An 18,737-nucleotide genomic window follows, 5' to 3' on the forward strand; every position below is an offset into this window, starting at 1 on the left:
GGGAAGCTAGGTTTCTCTTTCCTGGTTTATAATCGAAACACTGATGGTGGTCAAGGCATTTCTTTGGGACTGATCTATATGGCTCGGTGATGATATGGGTCACAAATTGCCCCCGGCCAAGCGTTACTCTCCTGGAAATGCTTTGTGCCGTAGTATACGTCACTGTCCTAAGCAATGAGCTCATTTCTGTAGGTTGTGCTCTGTGCGTGTGCAATGCAGTATGTGTCTTTCAAAGCTGAGTGCAAAACATCTGATTCACTGTATCCAAATTTGTCAGGGAATGAGGTCCAGTTATGCAAATACAAAGTAGCTTTTATCTTCTGTCTGGTTATTTGCTTAGGAAGTACTGAATTACTGTTGTAACTCTGAATAATTTGTTGTTATCAATATAGCCACATCATGCACTGTGCTGTAATTGCTAGTAAGAAGATAGAGCCTGCGTATCGAGAGGGAGACTAACGGAGAGCAATATGCTTATCAAAATAAGTTGCAATACTGAGATTCTCTAAAAACAACTGTTGGTCTCCATATTACATTTTTAGTATTGCTCTACTGTCCTTTTCTGACAGATTCAGTGCAACTGCTTTATTAGTTCAGTACTGGTCTCAGGAATTGCCCTTACCTTTATGTCCAGCTGTGTCCTCGAGGCCATCTCACAGTCATGCGTTTTGACCGTGGTAGTGTAGTATTCCTACTGTAGTAATAACCTCTGAACCAGCGTCAATCATCTTTGCTTGTACAACGGATATCCCAAAGGGGATTAATGGCAACTGATTTCCTGCTTAGTGGCCTATAGGCAAGTCATGTATAAACAAGATCTTTCAAGCTGCCGTTCTGTGCAGAGTGCTTGAAGCACTAACGTGGATCTATGGGTGCAGTTCAAGTGCTCAGTACTTGACTCAGCACTGAATTTTGCTGCCTCCCCTATGCTTGTTTAGCATAACTTGTCAAGGATTCAGGAAGCCGTTAGTATTATGCTGTCACCGAAGGCATGCTCACGGCACAGTCTCATACTTTGCATATGATGTGTTTTAAACGCTGCACAATCCAGGCTGGCTTTTCCTATAATTTCTCTTGATTTTTGTGCAGCATGCATGACTGTAACACATAGCAGGCAGTTACAGAGCACGACATCCTTGCTGCAGCATCTGTGAGAGACTGATATGAATTCCAGTGCATGTGACTCATCCATCAGCTTAGTGCAGCTGAGGCTCCTCTTTAATTTCTAGCTCTCCGTTCTACGAGAGCCACTTACTGACAGAAGAATTCCTGTGATATATTAAACACTTTCATTGAAACACTGGTTCACTGATAGCATGCAGATTCTCTATGGTGTATTTTGTTCCTCTCACACTTGATAATTATTGTCTTGTTACATCATGCTTCTCAGTGAAGGTTTACTCAGATAATTAATTCTAATGATAGTAAATTAAAAATGTACATAAATTATGTTAGCACCTAGTACACGTTGCTTTGAACTAATACATCAAAAGGTCCTTCAGTGTATGTCTGACAAACTCAAAATATGTAGCTCTGTAATTGCATACATAGCTCTTGGCAATTATGCTGCTTATAGGCAAGGAACGTATAGCATATTTGATGCCAAATACATGTTTTTAAGATGTAAAGTCAAGGCGAGGAGTATTATCTAGTTGTTAGTTCGGTACCTCATAGAACATTTCTATTTCTATTACTTCTAAAGAGATATGGCCGAGTAGGTGCTTAATTTCATCTAGCAGGAATCTAGGAAGACTGATTTACTTTTTTCATAGCATTTCTTAGCCACAACTGTACGCTGACTTTCACTGTCAAATTGCTAAACATTAACCCAAATACTTACTTTGCAGGAGGCCCAGAAGATCAATGGTGGTGGAGATACACAGGCAGATGGGACCTGCAAACCGACAGATGAAAAAGAGGAGAATGTGGCAGCAGAAGTGGGATGGATGACCTCCGTGAAGGATTGGGCAGGAGTCATGATATCTGCCCAGACATTAACTGGCAGAGTACTTGTAAGTTTTCTATGATTTTCTATGTTCTTAGTTTAAAGAACATTTTTTAACAAACACTGTGTCCCAGCATTAGTGGAGGATTTTTGATTGGTTTGTCGCATCAGCGCTGAGTCAATCCCAATTTTCTCTTTTGGAAGTAAAATAGCAGACTAATTCCCGCTGCAAGAGAGAAGCAGAGACAGCAAGTAAGAAAAACTGACTTCCAGCCCACCCCCCAGCCTATTTCAGTATTCTGGCACCGTGATTTTGAACTGTGCTACAAACATTGAGTTCAGTAATTTCATATTATGTGGTGAAACTATAGGCCTATTTTGTCTGGAAGTAAAATTGTGCTAGCAAAAATGGAAGCCAACTTGGAAAATAAGCACAGTGTTACAAATGTAGATAGCGGTCAGAACTGTAAAGCAAAGACAAGTTTGAATTGGCCATGCAATGGGATTTGTGATACTTTCAATAGACTAGTAATGAATTTATGGTCTCTTGATCTTTTTCTTTATTAACTTAGGAAAAGCTTCGAACATGCAAACAGTTATGTATCAAATAAAGCCACAAATCAGATACTGATAATAGGTGGTTTAAAGTTCCAAGTTCCAACCTTTATAGTTTTCACTTTATTTGAATATAATTATTTTATAGCCTTGTCAAATCATACTTAATTGCCAAGGGTTTTCTGTGGAGTTCACTGCAGTAAAAGGAGTCTCCTGTGTGGTTTTGATTAGTTTCCTTGTTAGAATGCGTGTACGTATAAACTAGCAGCTAAAGTGATTTAAATCCCATTTAAAACTTTTGAGAATCCCAGTGAGACTTTGGAACTAGTTTGGATTAAACTGAAGACAGAATTTGCGTCCTTGATTGTTTACTTTGGTTAAGAGATATTTTACTGTGAGTCAGTTCTGGTCTACAGAGTAATTATTTGGGCAGGGGGAGGGAAGGGAAGGCAAAGAAAAGAAATTGCACTTCCCAATCAAGTCTTTTACAGTGAAAAGTTGAGGTGGCTCAATTGCTACTGTCTTGTTTAGTTCTGCAGTAATATTATTTTGATTATTTTTTCCTAAAAATACCTTCTGCCCATTTGCTTATGTTAAATGCTGACTTTTATCAACAGCTTGAAAGCATGTTCCACTGCTGCTTATAGCACCACGTCTTCTACGTGAAAGTGACATGTTGATCGTCTTATGAAAAGCGGCATATTGATTTTCTACGTGTTTCCTGACATCTTCAGCATTAAAAGTGACAAATCTTAGAGCCCTGCTTCTTGTTCCACTTTAAGCATCAAGACTAGAAATCACCCAAAACCAGAGTCATATACTACTAGCTATGCAAGTCAGAAATTGGCCTGTGTTGTTTTTACTGAGGTGTATGTGAGCACAAATACAAATGAACAATCAAGCCCAAAACCTAAAACATGAAACACATGTTACTATGTATTTTTATTCAAGATACTGGGAGAACTTATTCAATTCCATTTGATGACTTTGTTTATTTCTTTGGGGGTATTTTTTTGTACTCGCAGTTTACCATTGCATCTTACAAGGGACTAGTTTATTTCCAGAGTTTTTTGTAGACAGCTGGCCAACATCATTGGGTCAGGTTATTTCTGAGAGTATGTTTATATTCTTGTCAAGGTATAACAGCAGGTATTGCACACATTTGCGCTCATCAATATGACTAACCGTCGGAGAAATAAGTAGTGATGTATGAAGTCTGTTAGTTAATTTTGTTTAGTTTAGAAAACAAGTTGCATTTATTTTAATATAGCACTCATCAGTTTCAGGATTTGAATTGATAGGATGTAATTTCCGGAGGACCATTTCCAGTATGAACATTGACTGTTCATTTAGATTTTACTTTATGGTTATGTTTGCTAAAGGCTGACTGCTTCAAAGAACATTTGTGCTAGAGAGAATATTCACGTTATTTCTACATACAGAATGTAGATAAGTCAAGTCAATATTTTTATCAAATCAGTTTCAGGATTTGAATTGATAGGATGTAATTTCCGGAGGACCATTTCCAGTATGAACATTGACTGTTCATTTAGATTTTACTTTATGGTTATGTTTGCTAAAGGCTGACTGCTTCAAAGAACATTTGTGCTAGAGAGAATATTCACGTTATTTCTACATACAGAATGTAGATAAGTCAAGTCAATATTTTTATCAAAGTATATTGTTTGAAAATATTATGACTTACTCATGAATTCCTACTAACTTAACACAGCCTGTTCCTGCCAGCTATTATATTTCTGAATCAAAGTGTGGAATTTATTTTTTTTTTTCCCCTAAAGAAGAAAGAACTGGTGGCTTTACAGTGCTATGAAATCAAAATTGTATGAGATACCTGCAGCTAAAGAAATTATAGTACATTTTTTCACTGTGAGAGTTTAAATTAAAATCATTCTCACACATCCAATGTTTACAAAAAAAGTTTTTAAAAGTCATCCACTGAAAATAGACTTGGGAAAAGAGTTATAATTGACCTTCAGTTCAGCCTGATTACCTGAAGGCTGTTGTGTAACTGCTGCCTGGGTTTATTTGACAAGTGAAGCAGACAAATTAGCAAAGTGTTGAACACACATCAGTGTAAAGTAGAATTTTATTTGTGTTTTCTGCTCATGGAAAAAACTCTTACCATTTTTCTTACCTAGATAGTAATTTTCTCCAAAGTGAATCTTAGTGGAATGTCAAGTGCTGTTTGTGGAACCAAAACTTAATATTTTTTAGACCTGCCTCTACTGGAGTCTGTCACCGTACCTTTGATATGTCTGGTCTAGCTTTTATTTCTTCCCCAGTAACCTTACAAAACAACTTCCTAATTTATCAGATCAGTTTGTCCAGGTGCTTTGTGAGTGTTGGAACAAATATTTATATAGTGGCTGCTCCTATAATCACCTCTTTAATATTTAAACTTCATGGCTACCCACAGGTGAAGAAAAGAAAGGCCAACGGTATGGAAAATGCAGGACAAAATTTATTTTTAAAGGTCACAGCTCCACATCTGTGCAGTTGTAGTACAAAATTGGATGTTTACATCAACATAGGACAATTTGCCCTATTCTCTTGTGAAATCAAATGTTTCTGTTTAGGCAACAGATGCAAATCAGTAGGCAACCTTTAAAATACAGACTAGAAGGCCTTCTTCAACATTGTAGCTGTAGAACTAGTTGAAAACTTAACAACTTTTTTTTGTTTGTTTGTTTTTTAATTTGACACTTACTTGGGGAAGAAACCATTTTCCAAATCATGTGTTTCAGTGCATCTACTGGAAAGCAAGGGATGTTGCTTGTTATTCATGATCTGGGTCATTGGAGACAGTTAGTGAAATGATTTAATCCATTCCTGACAAACACAGTAGCTCTGAAATCTTTGCAAGAGATGATTCCCCTCCAGACTAGTTTTCTTACAAACATTTAATTCATTGGTGCTTGTAGGGGAGGGAAGAGTTCTGTAACTGAAATAAAAGCAAAAAAAAAACCAACCCACAAACCAAAAAATCGTATTCTTAGCCTCCTCCCCTCCCATTCCATTGATAAGAGGAAGAGTTACATTTAAAGACTAAACAAAGAGAGGAGAAATTAACACCTTCTCAAACCTTGAAATATTTTGCTTTTGACATCAATTAAATGTTCTGTTTCAAATAAAAAATATATCAACCTTTTCAAGTATCTGAAACTTTTTGTAAAATCTGTTTGTGATGGATGTCTGGGCCTGCCAGCAACGTTTGCTGTGAGTTGTGGAAAAAAAACCCAACAGGCTTGTCTTTTAAATTTTGGCAGTATTTTTTACATCTACATGTTAGAGCTAACTAGGTGAAACCAAAGATATGGGTATTGTGCAAATTAATCTCTGTATACAGAAAAACTTTCACCCATTCTCTGTGGAAGTGATTTTGAACACTTGGCAGAATTAATTGTCTCCCTGGCACAAAAGCTTCTCATACTGGTGCTCTTACATAAAACTCAGTATTGTTTGCACCTGCTCTTTCTCACTTTTTTGGAGCACAGAAGAATCGGTGCTGCCAGTTTCATGCGTTGCTCCACAGAAGCGGTCAATTATGTCTGTTTTTTCAATACGAAATGCTTGCCGTGTGTCATTTTTTAGTATGCTACTCCCTCATCACGTGAGTATCTAAGAGCAGGTATACTGGAAAGGATAGTGTCTCAAATATATCCTGTTAATATCTCCACTTGTATCCTTAGCTCTTGGTTACATGAGGTAGGAGTTGCCCCTGTTACCTGCTCCTCAGAGTGCTTTTGTATTAATTCCGACAGAGAACCATTAGGAAACAGATTTCTGTTCTTTCAGTCTCTAGGAGTAGTTTTCATTTTGTTAAAAAGATATTTTTTTATTTGGGGGGGGGGGGGGCAACATGAGAAACAAGAATGGGCTTCCTACTTCCTAAATAAACCATGAAATTTCCGAAACATTTGACCATAACTTGTTCTATCATTATGTCAACTTAGTGTCTCATAGCATGCAATTCTTGTCTGTTAATGACAGCGAGATTAGACGGAATAGACGTAGAAGTGGCACGTACATGGGATTGTGCCAATATTGCAGTTGATTCAGTAGTTTATGTGAATATTGTGGAGATGAAGTACGGAAATAGAACTAGACATTCTTACTCCTTTAGGAGCTAAATTCTGCACTTGACATTTCACAAGTGGTTTGTGCACAAAGGAATATTCACACTACCCCGTTTCATCTGAAGGGCAGGCTTTGGAGGAAGACATTTATACAGGGTGATCCAGAACGTCCTTCAGTTAAACCCTTTTTGTTTTCTGAAGTAGTGCAGAAAAGTGAGCTGGCTAGGCATGGTGCCTACGGTTGTATAGTCAGAATATCCTTTTCTGCTCACTCCTTCCATTAAGGCTGGAACTTAACGTTCTTGGTGGCACAACCTTTGAAAATGTGACTTTTGCTCTTAAATACTGTAGATGAGAATTCTACATACTGTTTAAAAAGGTGTCCATATTAAATTGCATAAGCACATGATTTCAGAACATGCTAATTGAACCTATGCAGTTCTGTTTGCAGCTGATGTTGAGTGGCATAAATGTAAATAACAATAAAAGGTAACAGTTTACTTAAAATCTGTTCAGGGAAATACGGATTTACCTTGAAGTGCTGTATAATGCTGTAGATGATGGAAGTATCAGATGAAAATTCCTGAGGTGGGTTTCTCAAAGAAGAATCAGACACATTCAAAATAAATCTGAAGAAGCAGGAAATTAAAGGTGTTTATGAACTGATTTTGCTTCCTGAAATTAATTTTTTTAAATCATTTAAGTAAGAAGAAAAAGACTTCCTTAATTAGGTAAAGTGTTTGATATACGAGAGAAAGTCATACGTATATTGTTGAAGTCACCACAGTTCAGTGTAGGACACAGTTGAATGTGGACTCTCCTTTAAACTGACAAAGAAAAATCATTATTTGAATTGCAAATCCAGGAGATAAAATGGTGGCGCAAATTGTTGTTTGTTCCATTTTTAACACGTGACCTGTGAACGCGTAGCAGAGATATGAGCTTCACTTAGCTTGTGCTAAGTGCCATGTGGTGGTTTTGCCTGCTGCCTTGACTCTTACAGTACCTAAAGGAAACAGAGTCAGTCAGAAACAGGCAAATTTGTGTTAAAATGGAGTGTATAAGGCTTTGCTTTTTAATCACTGCGTGATGAAAATGTCTTTTAGATTGGCAGCATTAAAAGAAAGAGAAGAAAAGCCGGGGGGGAGGGGGAGAGAGGGGAGAGCAATTAGTGGTAGTAGTATATTAATTATTTAAGTTGTTTCTTACTAAGTTATTTAATTAGAAGATTATTTACTTTGCTTTCTTAATGTTCTTAATACTTACTAACTACATTTAAAAACCTAAAGATGAGGAAGTGGTATATGAAGGTGCTTTCTTAAATTAAAAAGTGACTATATGTTCCTGAGTATGCATTTAAAATGAAATAGAAATTTTCTGTAACATAGTTTGGTTGGAATGTATAATTGTTGCTACATTTTCTTCATCTATCCAAAAAATATAGCAGTCATTCTTTTTTCCCCAGCTCTGACTGTCCTACACGTTCAAAGGTTGAAAAATGCAAGTCTTAACAAATGTTTTGGCAAGATAGAACGAAGTTTTGAGGTTAGTAATAAAACTTGGGGCCAGCTTGGGATTTGGAACTCTGCTTGGCAGAGGGTCTCATTCTCCAAGGTCTACATATTACAGTTTCTGAGAAATTGGTGTCAAAACTTTAGAAGGTGATTAAAAGTCTGAAGCAAAGACCATCCAGAGAATAGAGAGTGCACTAAATGTTTGCTATGGAAAGGTTTAGACCCTTGACTGGACTTCTGAAGAACTGTTCAAAATGCTAGAAGGCCTCACTGCTCACTCAGGGAAAGATAAGAGTGGCATCTTTCTGTGACTCTGTAAAAATGTAAGCCTTCAGGTTTTCTCATTTGTTTATAATGATCACAGTTTGATTATAAATACATGTGGTACTGAAATGCAACTAATGTGCAATAATCTTGCTGAAGCAAACATTCTTAAGTGTAAGTCAGTTGTTTTTACTTAGATAAGACATAGGTTTTGTCCATAAATATATCATAAAGAGGAGATTCATTAAAAATTGTATCAAATAAGAGTACCCTAGAGGGGAAAAAACCATACGTGAAGCAACGGAATTAAAAGTACTGGTGGTTGGGGTTGGTTGGTTGGTTTGTTTGTTTTAAGTTTGTATTCAGGTCAATTGCTTGACAGCTGGTGGAGTGTTTTGAAAAAATACAAGTAAGGAATACCAGTGGATTTTTAAATATGTAAGTAATTATAGCAGATTTTCCTGGAAAAAAATTTAAGTATGCTTTATACAGCTTGGTTTTTTTCAGGATATTTTCACAGCTTGCTTTGCTCTTGCTGCATTTTCTTGTTTTTTTTTTTTTTTTTCTGAAGGAGAGGACTCAAATTCTTTTAACACTGAGGAAGACAAAAACTCCACCATCTCTTGCAATAAGTTACAGTTGCCTAGCAGCCAAAGTGAAATTTAGCAGCATGGAAATTATGTGGGGTTTCTCCCTACTTCCAAAGGCAGTAACGGTTTTCTCATGACTTTAATGAGAATACATGCTCAAAGGATAATTTGGTATCCCTGACAGATATGAATTTGGAGAGGGCAGGTACATTTGGTATACATACAGATTTTTTGACAGTGTTCTTCACAATATCAGCTATTTTACTAGATTTGCAAAGCAGGAAGAGAAACCTTGAGCAACCTTGAGTATGCAACATCTCAGAATTTGAATATGGAGTTTAACGAGCTTTCTCAAGGATAAACAAAACTCTCATAAATTTTGGTCTTTCTTTTTCTTTTCATTGTGGGACCCTGTCATCCTGGAGATGTCTTGCAACCAATCTTTTTGTGGATTAACATGCTTTTTTTTTTTTTTTTCTGAGCACCTGTAATGTTCTTAGGATGCAGTTAATCTGAATAGGACTTAATTTAGAATAAAATGTATTAATTGACTTGACAATAGAAATTGAATGTATTCTTCAGTGATTTAGTCTTTCATACTCATAATATCGCAAGCCTTTTACAAATCCAAACCTGACATTAGTTTTTCAGCAGTGAAACACACGCATTCTTGGATAACAGGATTTGTTTTGCAGTCTATTGGTTATGACATTACAATTTTTCTTAGTTAAGGAAGGTTTGGTGTGAGCTATAAACTCCCCTAGTTAGGCAAAAATAACTAGTGCCATATTTTCCCTTGTGTTGTGCTCTAGGTTTCTGAACTAGAGGAGAAGGGGGAAGCCTTTCTCGGCCTCCAGGTCTGACTGCACAGGCAGGAACCACAGAATGTTCCCTGTCCTCGGTGGTTTGGGTTTTTTGCGTTGTTTTTTTTTTAAATATGTTTATTGATCCAAGACCCATATCAAGACTTGTTTCCATAAGCAAGTAAAATAGTTCCCAAAAGTTAAAGCAAAATTGGAGTTTCTAAGGACGTGGTTTGAAAGATTTCAAAACATACACTAAAGTTTCAGTACAAGGTTTACTGTCATCCTGCTTCAGGAGAGAGAGAGCATACTTTTTTTTCCTACACAGTACTGAATCCGCTTCCAGTTCCTAACATAAAAATGAGATTTTACCTGACCGTTTGGGACTGCTAAACATTTCAGGGACATTGTAATGATTACAAGTTATCGCATTAACCATTAATTTGCCTTTCTACATGTCCCTGAGGATGACAGAGCAAGAAGTAGCTGTTAATAAATTACATATACAACTGTCTCTTGAGGCAGATGACTATATTTTATGGATGAAGAAAGTAAAACACAAAGGAGCTAATGACTATCTCAAAGTGTAGAAATTAGTGGCACACTCGTACCCATGGCAGCAAGTATGTGGCTGATGAACTTCAGTGTGTGTAACAGTAGGGCAATCTATTAAGGGGAAAAAAATCTAAACCACACTTACGTGATTCTGAAGCCAGAACTGGTAGATATAGCTGAGGAAATATTTTGGCATTATCATGGACAGTTCTTTGAAATAATTGACTGACTCTGGGCATCGTCAAGAACAAGACAGGTGACAAAATTTTGCTACTCAAAAAAAAATCTTTATATACGCACATCTTGAGTACTGCGTGAAGTCCTTATTTTTCTGTCTTAAGAGTGACAGAATAAAGGACAGAGAAAGGCAACAAAAGCAATAAGGATGCGAAACAGCTGCCTTACAAGGTAAAAATTGCTGGGCGTTTGGAGTTCGGAGAAAAGGCTGGTATGGGATGTGGTCAGCATTCACAAAGGAAGTTGGTGGACAATCTATGTCAAACTGTTATTAATCAGATGCTAAAAACAAGGGCAACTTATGAAAGTTGTAGGGATCAATTTAAGACAGATTTTTAAAAAGGGGATTTTTTTTAGATGAGGATCAGTGAACTTCTGGGTTGTTTTTTTTTTTATGATGGGAGACTGTGTAGACAGTGTCAACAGGTTCAAAAAATGGACTGGAGAAATGGGCAACAGATATCAAACAGCTGTTACAGAGTATGGGAAGGAGTAATCTCCTAACACACGTATTCCAAAGACTGTATGAGTGGAATGGACTACAGAAAGTGACTATGCTTTCCTGTTCTTCCTAAAAAGCATCTCAAATTAACACAGTCAAAGATTTGCCTCTGTGCTAGACAGACAACCGAACTGGCTCTGGGAGGCATTTTTTACGGCTTACAGTCATACCTTCTAATCGCTAGATCAAAAGTTTACTCACTCTACATGTTTAGATTAATAGAGTAGAAAAAGGAGACATTTATCTAGTCAGAAGGGAGTAATGGGGAAGCATCTTACCTTTAATACAGCGTCATTCAAGTATTCATGAATCTTGTTTATTTAACAGAATGTGTGTTTCTGAATACGTGTGTAGCAGATTTATTTTTCTTTTTTTTAGGTGGAGGTGGAAAGAGTTGTGCATGCACTTTAGATTATATAGTATTACATCTGTATACAAGTTCCCCTTTCTTCATCCTGGTCAAGAAATAAGAGAAATGTCATAAGGACTAGAGGGCATAATCTTACCCAGCTAGGGCATTTGTATAAAGACAGAACACAAAGCTGCTGACAATGTACCTTTCAGTGTGTTAGTGTAACTGTACAGATCTGTTCATCGCAATTGTTCACAGATTATAAACTGCTTGCCGATGTTTGTTACTTACCTACTGTTCATAGGGAATAGTTTGGATTCCGCTCCTCTCTATTGAGAAATGGACTTTGGTTATTTTTAACCTTTCATAGGCCTTGGCGGCACATAAATGAATCCAAGACGTGTTCTAGATTGCTTTAATCTCCTGTGACAATGATGTGGGCTATTTCCAGGGTTTCCATAGGAATAGGAACAATGCTGCTCCATTTGAGTTCATGAGATACTGAATGATAATGGAATAGAGTAGGAAGAGTTGAGTAAGTCTTGCTGGTTTCTATGGTAACTGCAGCTAGTTTAAGTTCCGTTTATGCATTTTCGTTTTCTGAATATTTATTTATTATTGACAATACCGAGGATTGTTTTGCAGGGTTTTTGCTTTGGATCAGTGGGTGGGTTTCTGCCCACAGTCCTGTGGGAGAGAAAGTTCTTTTAGTGTACATATTTCTGTAGCATTGGACTATTCAATTCTGCAGTGTAGCTACAGCATTTCTGGTTGTCACTACACCTTTAGGGTAGCCACCTTGTGTTTTGTGAAACTGCTGTAATTTCAGTGCATCTTGTCTTGTTTAAAAAAAAAAAAAAAAAAGTGGTTAAACTAAAATAATAAAAACAAGAACATGCTAATTTCTCAGTGTGAGGCAGTATCTAGGACCAAGAAGTTACTTTATTATCAGCTGTGATGTTGTAATATGGGAGAAAATGTTGCTGACTTTAATTCTTTCTCCATCAGCTTGCTTTTAGTGTTAATATATGCCAATCTGAAACGTTCTCTTCTGTTAAGTCTCCCATGAAGTGTATGGCTAATCAAACATAACTAGTACTTTTTCTCCTCAATTTTATAAATTTTAAATACTGCTATGCGGAGATGGGTTAGGTGAGCATAAGGTAGACGTATGCTCTAAAATCAAATCAAGAAAAGGATAAACAGTATGTTTCATAAAAGAATGACATGAGCTATACTGAGAACTGGACTTAATTGGACTTAAAACCTTGTGTTTGAATTCTTAGCTCAGAAAGTGGAGAAATAGAAAATTAAGTGTGTACATCACACATACAATTCATGTTTCTCTTAATTAAAATTGCTAATTTTTAAAAACCTTCTTTTTGTAAGCCCGATCTCAGTGTAGTCTAATCTACCCTGTTTCTGTGGTGTTTCAGCTTATAGCCGCTGCTATGGGAGTTACCCACTGTAAAGTTATCTTCAGAAACTTTTGCTGTGCTGCAGTGTCTTCCATGACCTCTAGATAGGTGGCCACGCTTGTAGAATCTATTCTGATATTATTAAAAGCATGCGACTTTTCCTACAGTGGAAGTAAATATACTCTGCTAACACCTTTGACATCTACCACGTCCTTTTTTTTCTAAATTAAAGTATCTGTGGCATTCTATCATTAAAATGATAGAAGGGCAAACACATTTAAAAATCATGTTGTGTCAAGTTTTGAATGGTATGATTATTTGGAGAAAGTCAAGAACATGGTTAGTATTCAGACAGTTGTAGCAAAAGTGGCTTAGGGAAACTACTATTGCAGAGGGTGACTTCTGTTATACAAGTCTTTATTGTTGAAAAATATTTGTAAGACTGTATCACCATATTAAAGTCAAACGTAAGTTAGGAAAAGTGCTTGCTACTTCTTTCTTAGATACAGCTAGAAGGAAAGTACATAAATACAGAAGTGTTCCTTCTGATAACGCTGTCGCATCCTCATGATAAGTGTGGTGCAGAGGAAATTTACCTTCTCCCGATGGGCCACGGACAATAGTCAGGTATCGAACAAAAGATACGGACGCAACTGTTGCAAATGAAGCATTTTTGCAAAGCTCACCAGAGGAGACAGATGGGTTCCCCTTAAGGCTGTTCCCATGAAAGGGTTGCTCTGATGATGCAGTTGATAATATTGTTTGTTTAGTATTTTTTCTCTTTGCACTTAGTGTATTTGATAAAATTGTGCTTGTCATCAATACACTGATGTGATAATGCATATTTTTAAGGATAATTTTGCATATGTTTTTGTGCAGCTCTTCCATCAATGATTTGTTCTGAGGTGTGGGGTAAATGCAATGAGCTGCTAAGCTTGTGGTTTAAAAAAAAAAAAAAAAACAAATACAACTACGGGCTTTTAACAATCCCAAAAAAAAAATCTCCATTTCAGAGTTTAGCAAAAAGTAATAGTTAATTTCCATACAAAATATTGTCTATCAAAATCAGTTTCCTTTTGCTTCTTAAATAGTCAGTGTTTTTCTTAAAACTGTTGTTCGATAGTTACTTGACTACGTACAAGTTTCCTGAGAAATGTTCTCGGCATATTCTGCTTGGCTTCAGTAGTTTTACGTGGCTCCTTAAATGTGCAGTGCTTTGGCACAGGAGGTTCCTTTCTGTTGTAATTAATGCTTTGTTTCAGCTTCAAATGCTGCAGCAGAGACAACTTCACAGCTGACCACTAAAGCTGCTGAAAGTCCCACTTTTCCTGTGAAGTCTAATATCTGTCCTGCTGCTGGAAGAACAGTATGCCATTCAGTCAGAATCAGTTAAAATGCTGGCTACTGACGTGCGGGAGTCACGAGCCTAATTTGACATATTCCCTAGGTAATATTTATATCTTTTTTTAATGGTTCTCTTTATTGGTAAGGTTTGGAAGGCTTGGTTCAGTCTGAAGTAATAGTACACGACCTACTTGTCTTTCTGAGAAGGGAGCAGGAAATCTAATGGTAGAAACTAGGATGAAGAAGTGAATTCAAAGTAAAAATCAGGGAATATGTTCCATGTGTTTCACCTAGAAGCTGAAAGCTCTCGGGGTCTTCTAGAGGACTACAGCAAAATGCCATGAGTTTAAGGGGGAAACTTGCATGTCTGCTCTGACTGGTCCTGCTCCCTCCTTCCTAGTAAGAGAGTCTTCATCCTGCAGACACTTCCCTTCATCTCAGGATGAGGGTAGGAGAAATGTTTGAGTAGGGAAGGTGGGAGAAAAGGAAAGAGCTATTAATATTTTCTCAAAAGGGGAAGGGATGGGACTTTTCAGAAGTTTGAAGCAGTCCTGCTGCTTCTTTCAGGCTTGTGAAGATTGCTTCTATTCAGCGTAACTAGCTAGGATAGATGGGTGAAAAGGCAATTTCTGCAATGTAATTCCATGCCTTCTAATGAGCTATAGAACCACTGACTGTCGTCGTGGAGAGGGGCTCACAAAACTAACTTAATTGAGGCAGGGTAGGTATAGAATGGAAAAGGAAACAGAATCTGATTCTTCCTCTATTTCTAGTCCAAACTTCAAAAAATTTGATTTCAAACACAGTGTAATTGTTACTGCTTAGAATGGGGATACCACATCAGGAACGAAGGTGAAACGTGGAACCTGATCCTGCCTTGCGTAGACAGATGCTCTTCACTGCATGCAAACTAAGCCATCCAGTTCTGTCAGATGCCCACAGTCCTCTCATTGAAAAACATACGACGCCTACGTACTGTTAAAAAAACCAATTTATGCCTGTCAGGGTAAAATCTTGCAAAAAATTACTTCTGTAGAGATGAGTAGATTTAGTGAGCCATCTGATTGTTGTGATATACAAAATGTGATACTGTCATGAGCCTGCTGCAAAGGATAGCAGAATGCTAAGCTTTTGCACGGAGATGCACTGTTTTCTTTGTTATTGTCAGCCATTATATTTAATCCCATAACATGCATTCTGAAGGTACTGAATGTACCTTGAGGAAGTATAGCCGTGTATCTTGGTAACAAGCAAGAGTATATTGTCTGCGTTTTAGTGTCAATGCAAAATGTTTGCAACATCTTTGTGAGCTGTTTAATTTTATAATTTGTCCTTTTTTTAATCTGTTCCTCAAGAAAAGGAAGGAAGTCTGGCCTTGTGACTTTGGTTGCCTTGGTTTTGATTTTTAAATCTATCCAACCCAAATACTGTAAGGGTTGAACCTTACATGGAGAATTTTGAACTAGAAGAATCAACAGAGCGTGCCATTAGGGCAGTTGATCTGTATGTATTTTGGGTGTCATTAGACTGTCTGGACAGTGTTGCATGCTACCATTTTTACTCCATGCTACAGTTTAGCAACCGTGCACATGTACAGAGAACCTGGCACAATCAGTTCTGTTGTTTTAGCTAAATCGGAGAATTCTATGTTCTGCTCTAAGCAATGTAAACAAAGCTGAACTGTCACATTCTCCTACCCCTCAAAAGCCTGGCATAGTATTATGTATGGAAAACCAGCACAGGTATGAAAAGATGAATTCAGCAGGATCTTTCTTGACTATGATAGCAGTTTGCTCACATTTTATTTTTTTTCCAAGGCTGCAATTTTTTTTTGTGTTCAATAAAGGCCTGAGCAAATTTTGTCATTGATGCTTATGCCTAAGGATTTGTTTCAATGAATGTGATCAAGCTGCACTCTGTCAGACTAGATTTTAAAGTCCTTTTCTGTTATACTTAAAGGATTGTAAAATATTATTGAAAATAATGAAGTACATGCAAGTCAGAAGTTCCTCCATGTTACAAAACAGCAACATAAATCAGCATGTTGAACATAAAAGGCTTGCATGTCACACTAACAAAAAGATGTTTGAGAAACCTGTAGACATTTTGCTATCAAGCTCTAGAAAATTATTGTAGTAAAGTTTCCCTATAGATTACTTTTTCAGATTTGCCTTGTTTTCTCTCATGGTAAATATTACAAAGTTGTTTTGGGTGAGTTGTTTGATGGTTTCTTGTAGAAAGCTGTGAAAAGTAACTGAGAAAACCAAGCCAGCAGTTCATAGGTTTACAGTTGCTGTTTGGTGTTTGTAAGTACAATAGAAAATTTCTAGGGATCTCCAGACTGGAAAAGATTGTCAGCCACTGGCTTAAATCCATTGGAGGAGTTAGTTGGGCAGAAAACTGTCTTCTCTTTGAAGTATCAGCTAGAGGACGTACAATAGGTGGTACAGTCCATAACAGTAACTCTTAATTTCCTGAGCATTTTCTGTCACCCTGGAAAAATAATGTGAGCAGTGTGATTCAGTAAATGCAGCACAGGGCTGGAAGTTTGACATGGTTTCTGTTCATAGCTATAACTAACTTGGGTGATTTTGAACATGTAACTAAACTTGCTATTCTCCTTTGTTTCTGGGCAAGCTAGGATTAAAAATAATTATCCATGCTTGTAAAAAGTATTGAAATCAGGCTTTAAAAAGTAATGAAATTAGGAATTCAGTATTGAAATCAGGTTTTAAAAAGTACTGAAATTAGGAATTCACTTTATTTAGTGAAATTTTGTTTAGCTCTTCCAATGCACATTTTCAGGTTCAAAATACATTTCTGTCCTATATAGTTGAATCCATCTAGTATTATGAAATAGATATTTTATGTCCTCTTTATATAAATATGTATATCTATACACACACATATTTCTATATCTGTATATGAATTATTTTTACTTTTGTATTTTGCAGTTGAAGATGGCATATTCATGTATCAAAATATTTTTTACTCTACAAGCTCTCTTCCTTAGTGTTTTTGTTCTGCACTTCTGCTTTTTTATCTCTTCTGGGCCTGATAGGTGCAGACAGATAAACAATCTGAATTTTTCCTTGCCATTCAGTCCGCTAGACTCATTATGTATTCTCTTTTGGAAAGAGCCTTGGGCATCAACACTAGTTGCTTGTGGTCTCTTTATAGCTGATGGCTCTTGATATGAAAGACCTATTTTTTAATGATGCAGTTCTGTTGCATATCCAAAACCACTGTTTTACTTCTACAAATGAAAAGCCTGCCTATGTGAGATCTTTTCTTATTTCCCTTAGGAGAATGTATCTTGTGGTAAAAAAAAATGTTAAATCTGGTTTTATAAAATGTATATCACTAGTTGAGAATTAATCACATGAGTTAATTCACTGATACGAATTACAGGAAAAAGCAGAAGCTGAAGTCTGAAAACTTTTGGTTTGCCACAAAGTAAGCCTTGGATTGAGAGAGACTTCAGCTTTGTCTTACCTAGTATAGTTAAGAATACTGACATTAGATGCTTGCACTTATAAGGGAATTCTCTACTTTATTGTCTTTCTGATTATTTGGGGAATAGGAATGTGTGGAAAAACTTGGAAAAGAAATCTTCATTTTTATTGCACTTTCAGAATTAGCATGCTAATTGTAAACAGCTTTATTACCTGCTATTAGGTCTCATTTACAGGTACAATGATGAGTATGTAGGAATCTTCTTTCCCATTTTGTTTTAAACAAGGTTTAATATTACAGCCACATCTGACTTGGCTTGAGTATTGGCATTTCAGCGTCATTTAGGTGTTTATATAAAATTTACCTTTATATAGAATACAAATAATTTGAAAATATAAACTGTAATTAGCATAAAGTGTCTTCACTGCAAATTAGGCATCACAATTTGATACTGTTTACAAGGTTACGATATTAAGAATAGCAAGCTTTTTTTAAACAATATTAGTGTGACATAAAATACAATACATTAAATAGAACTATGTATAATGAGATCAGATAGTTCATGTTTTTGTTTTAGTGATAATGTGTTCAGATTCCCATTGGGTAAACCCTTGTGACTTTGATAAAAATGAACCTGTTAGCAACCTGTTAGCTATGCAAATGATTCTAAAAACCGATGGAGTTAGTTAATGAACTGCATCTAGCCACTGGAAATTTTAAATAATGTTTCCATTCTTGTTTGTTGGTGTGGAAGAACTTTTTTAACCCCCCAAACTTGTTATACAATTCAGGAACCTCATTTATTCCTGTGTGACCTCAGTGTAATGCCATTATTGTCAGGAAGGTCCACTGATTTTCATCAGTAACACAGAAGGCATAGAAGGAACAGTTTAAGACATTGCTGAAACGTGGATTTGTTTGCCCAATAGAATTTTGAGACCATTGAGGGGTTGAACTGAACGGTTTTCAACACTTTCCATGCTGTAATGTATTACAGTGGAATGCATTCATGCTGTCTTGCTTGCCCAGAAGAAAAGTTGAGGGGAAGTATTTTAAAAATATATACTGTAATCAGTTCCAAGTGGTGTGGGGTTGGGTTTTTTTT

At 36.6% G+C, this 18,737-nt stretch overlaps 1 protein-coding gene across 1 annotated transcript in view; it reads left to right on the forward strand.

Annotated features, from left to right (window-relative positions):
* Positions 1-18,737, forward strand: part of KCNMA1 (potassium calcium-activated channel subfamily M alpha 1) — a 526,984-nt gene that overhangs the window by 136,726 nt on the left and 371,521 nt on the right. The window contains exon 2 of the mRNA XM_019471725.1: positions 1,848-2,012. Coding sequence (XP_019327270.1) covers positions 1,848-2,012 — 165 coding nt within the window. The remainder of the gene's footprint in view (positions 1-1,847; positions 2,013-18,737) is intronic.

Source organism: Aptenodytes forsteri, unplaced genomic scaffold (genome assembly GCF_000699145.1).
Source record: "Aptenodytes forsteri isolate BGI_AS27 unplaced genomic scaffold, ASM69914v1 Scaffold15, whole genome shotgun sequence".
Taxonomy (NCBI): domain Eukaryota; kingdom Metazoa; phylum Chordata; class Aves; order Sphenisciformes; family Spheniscidae; genus Aptenodytes; species Aptenodytes forsteri.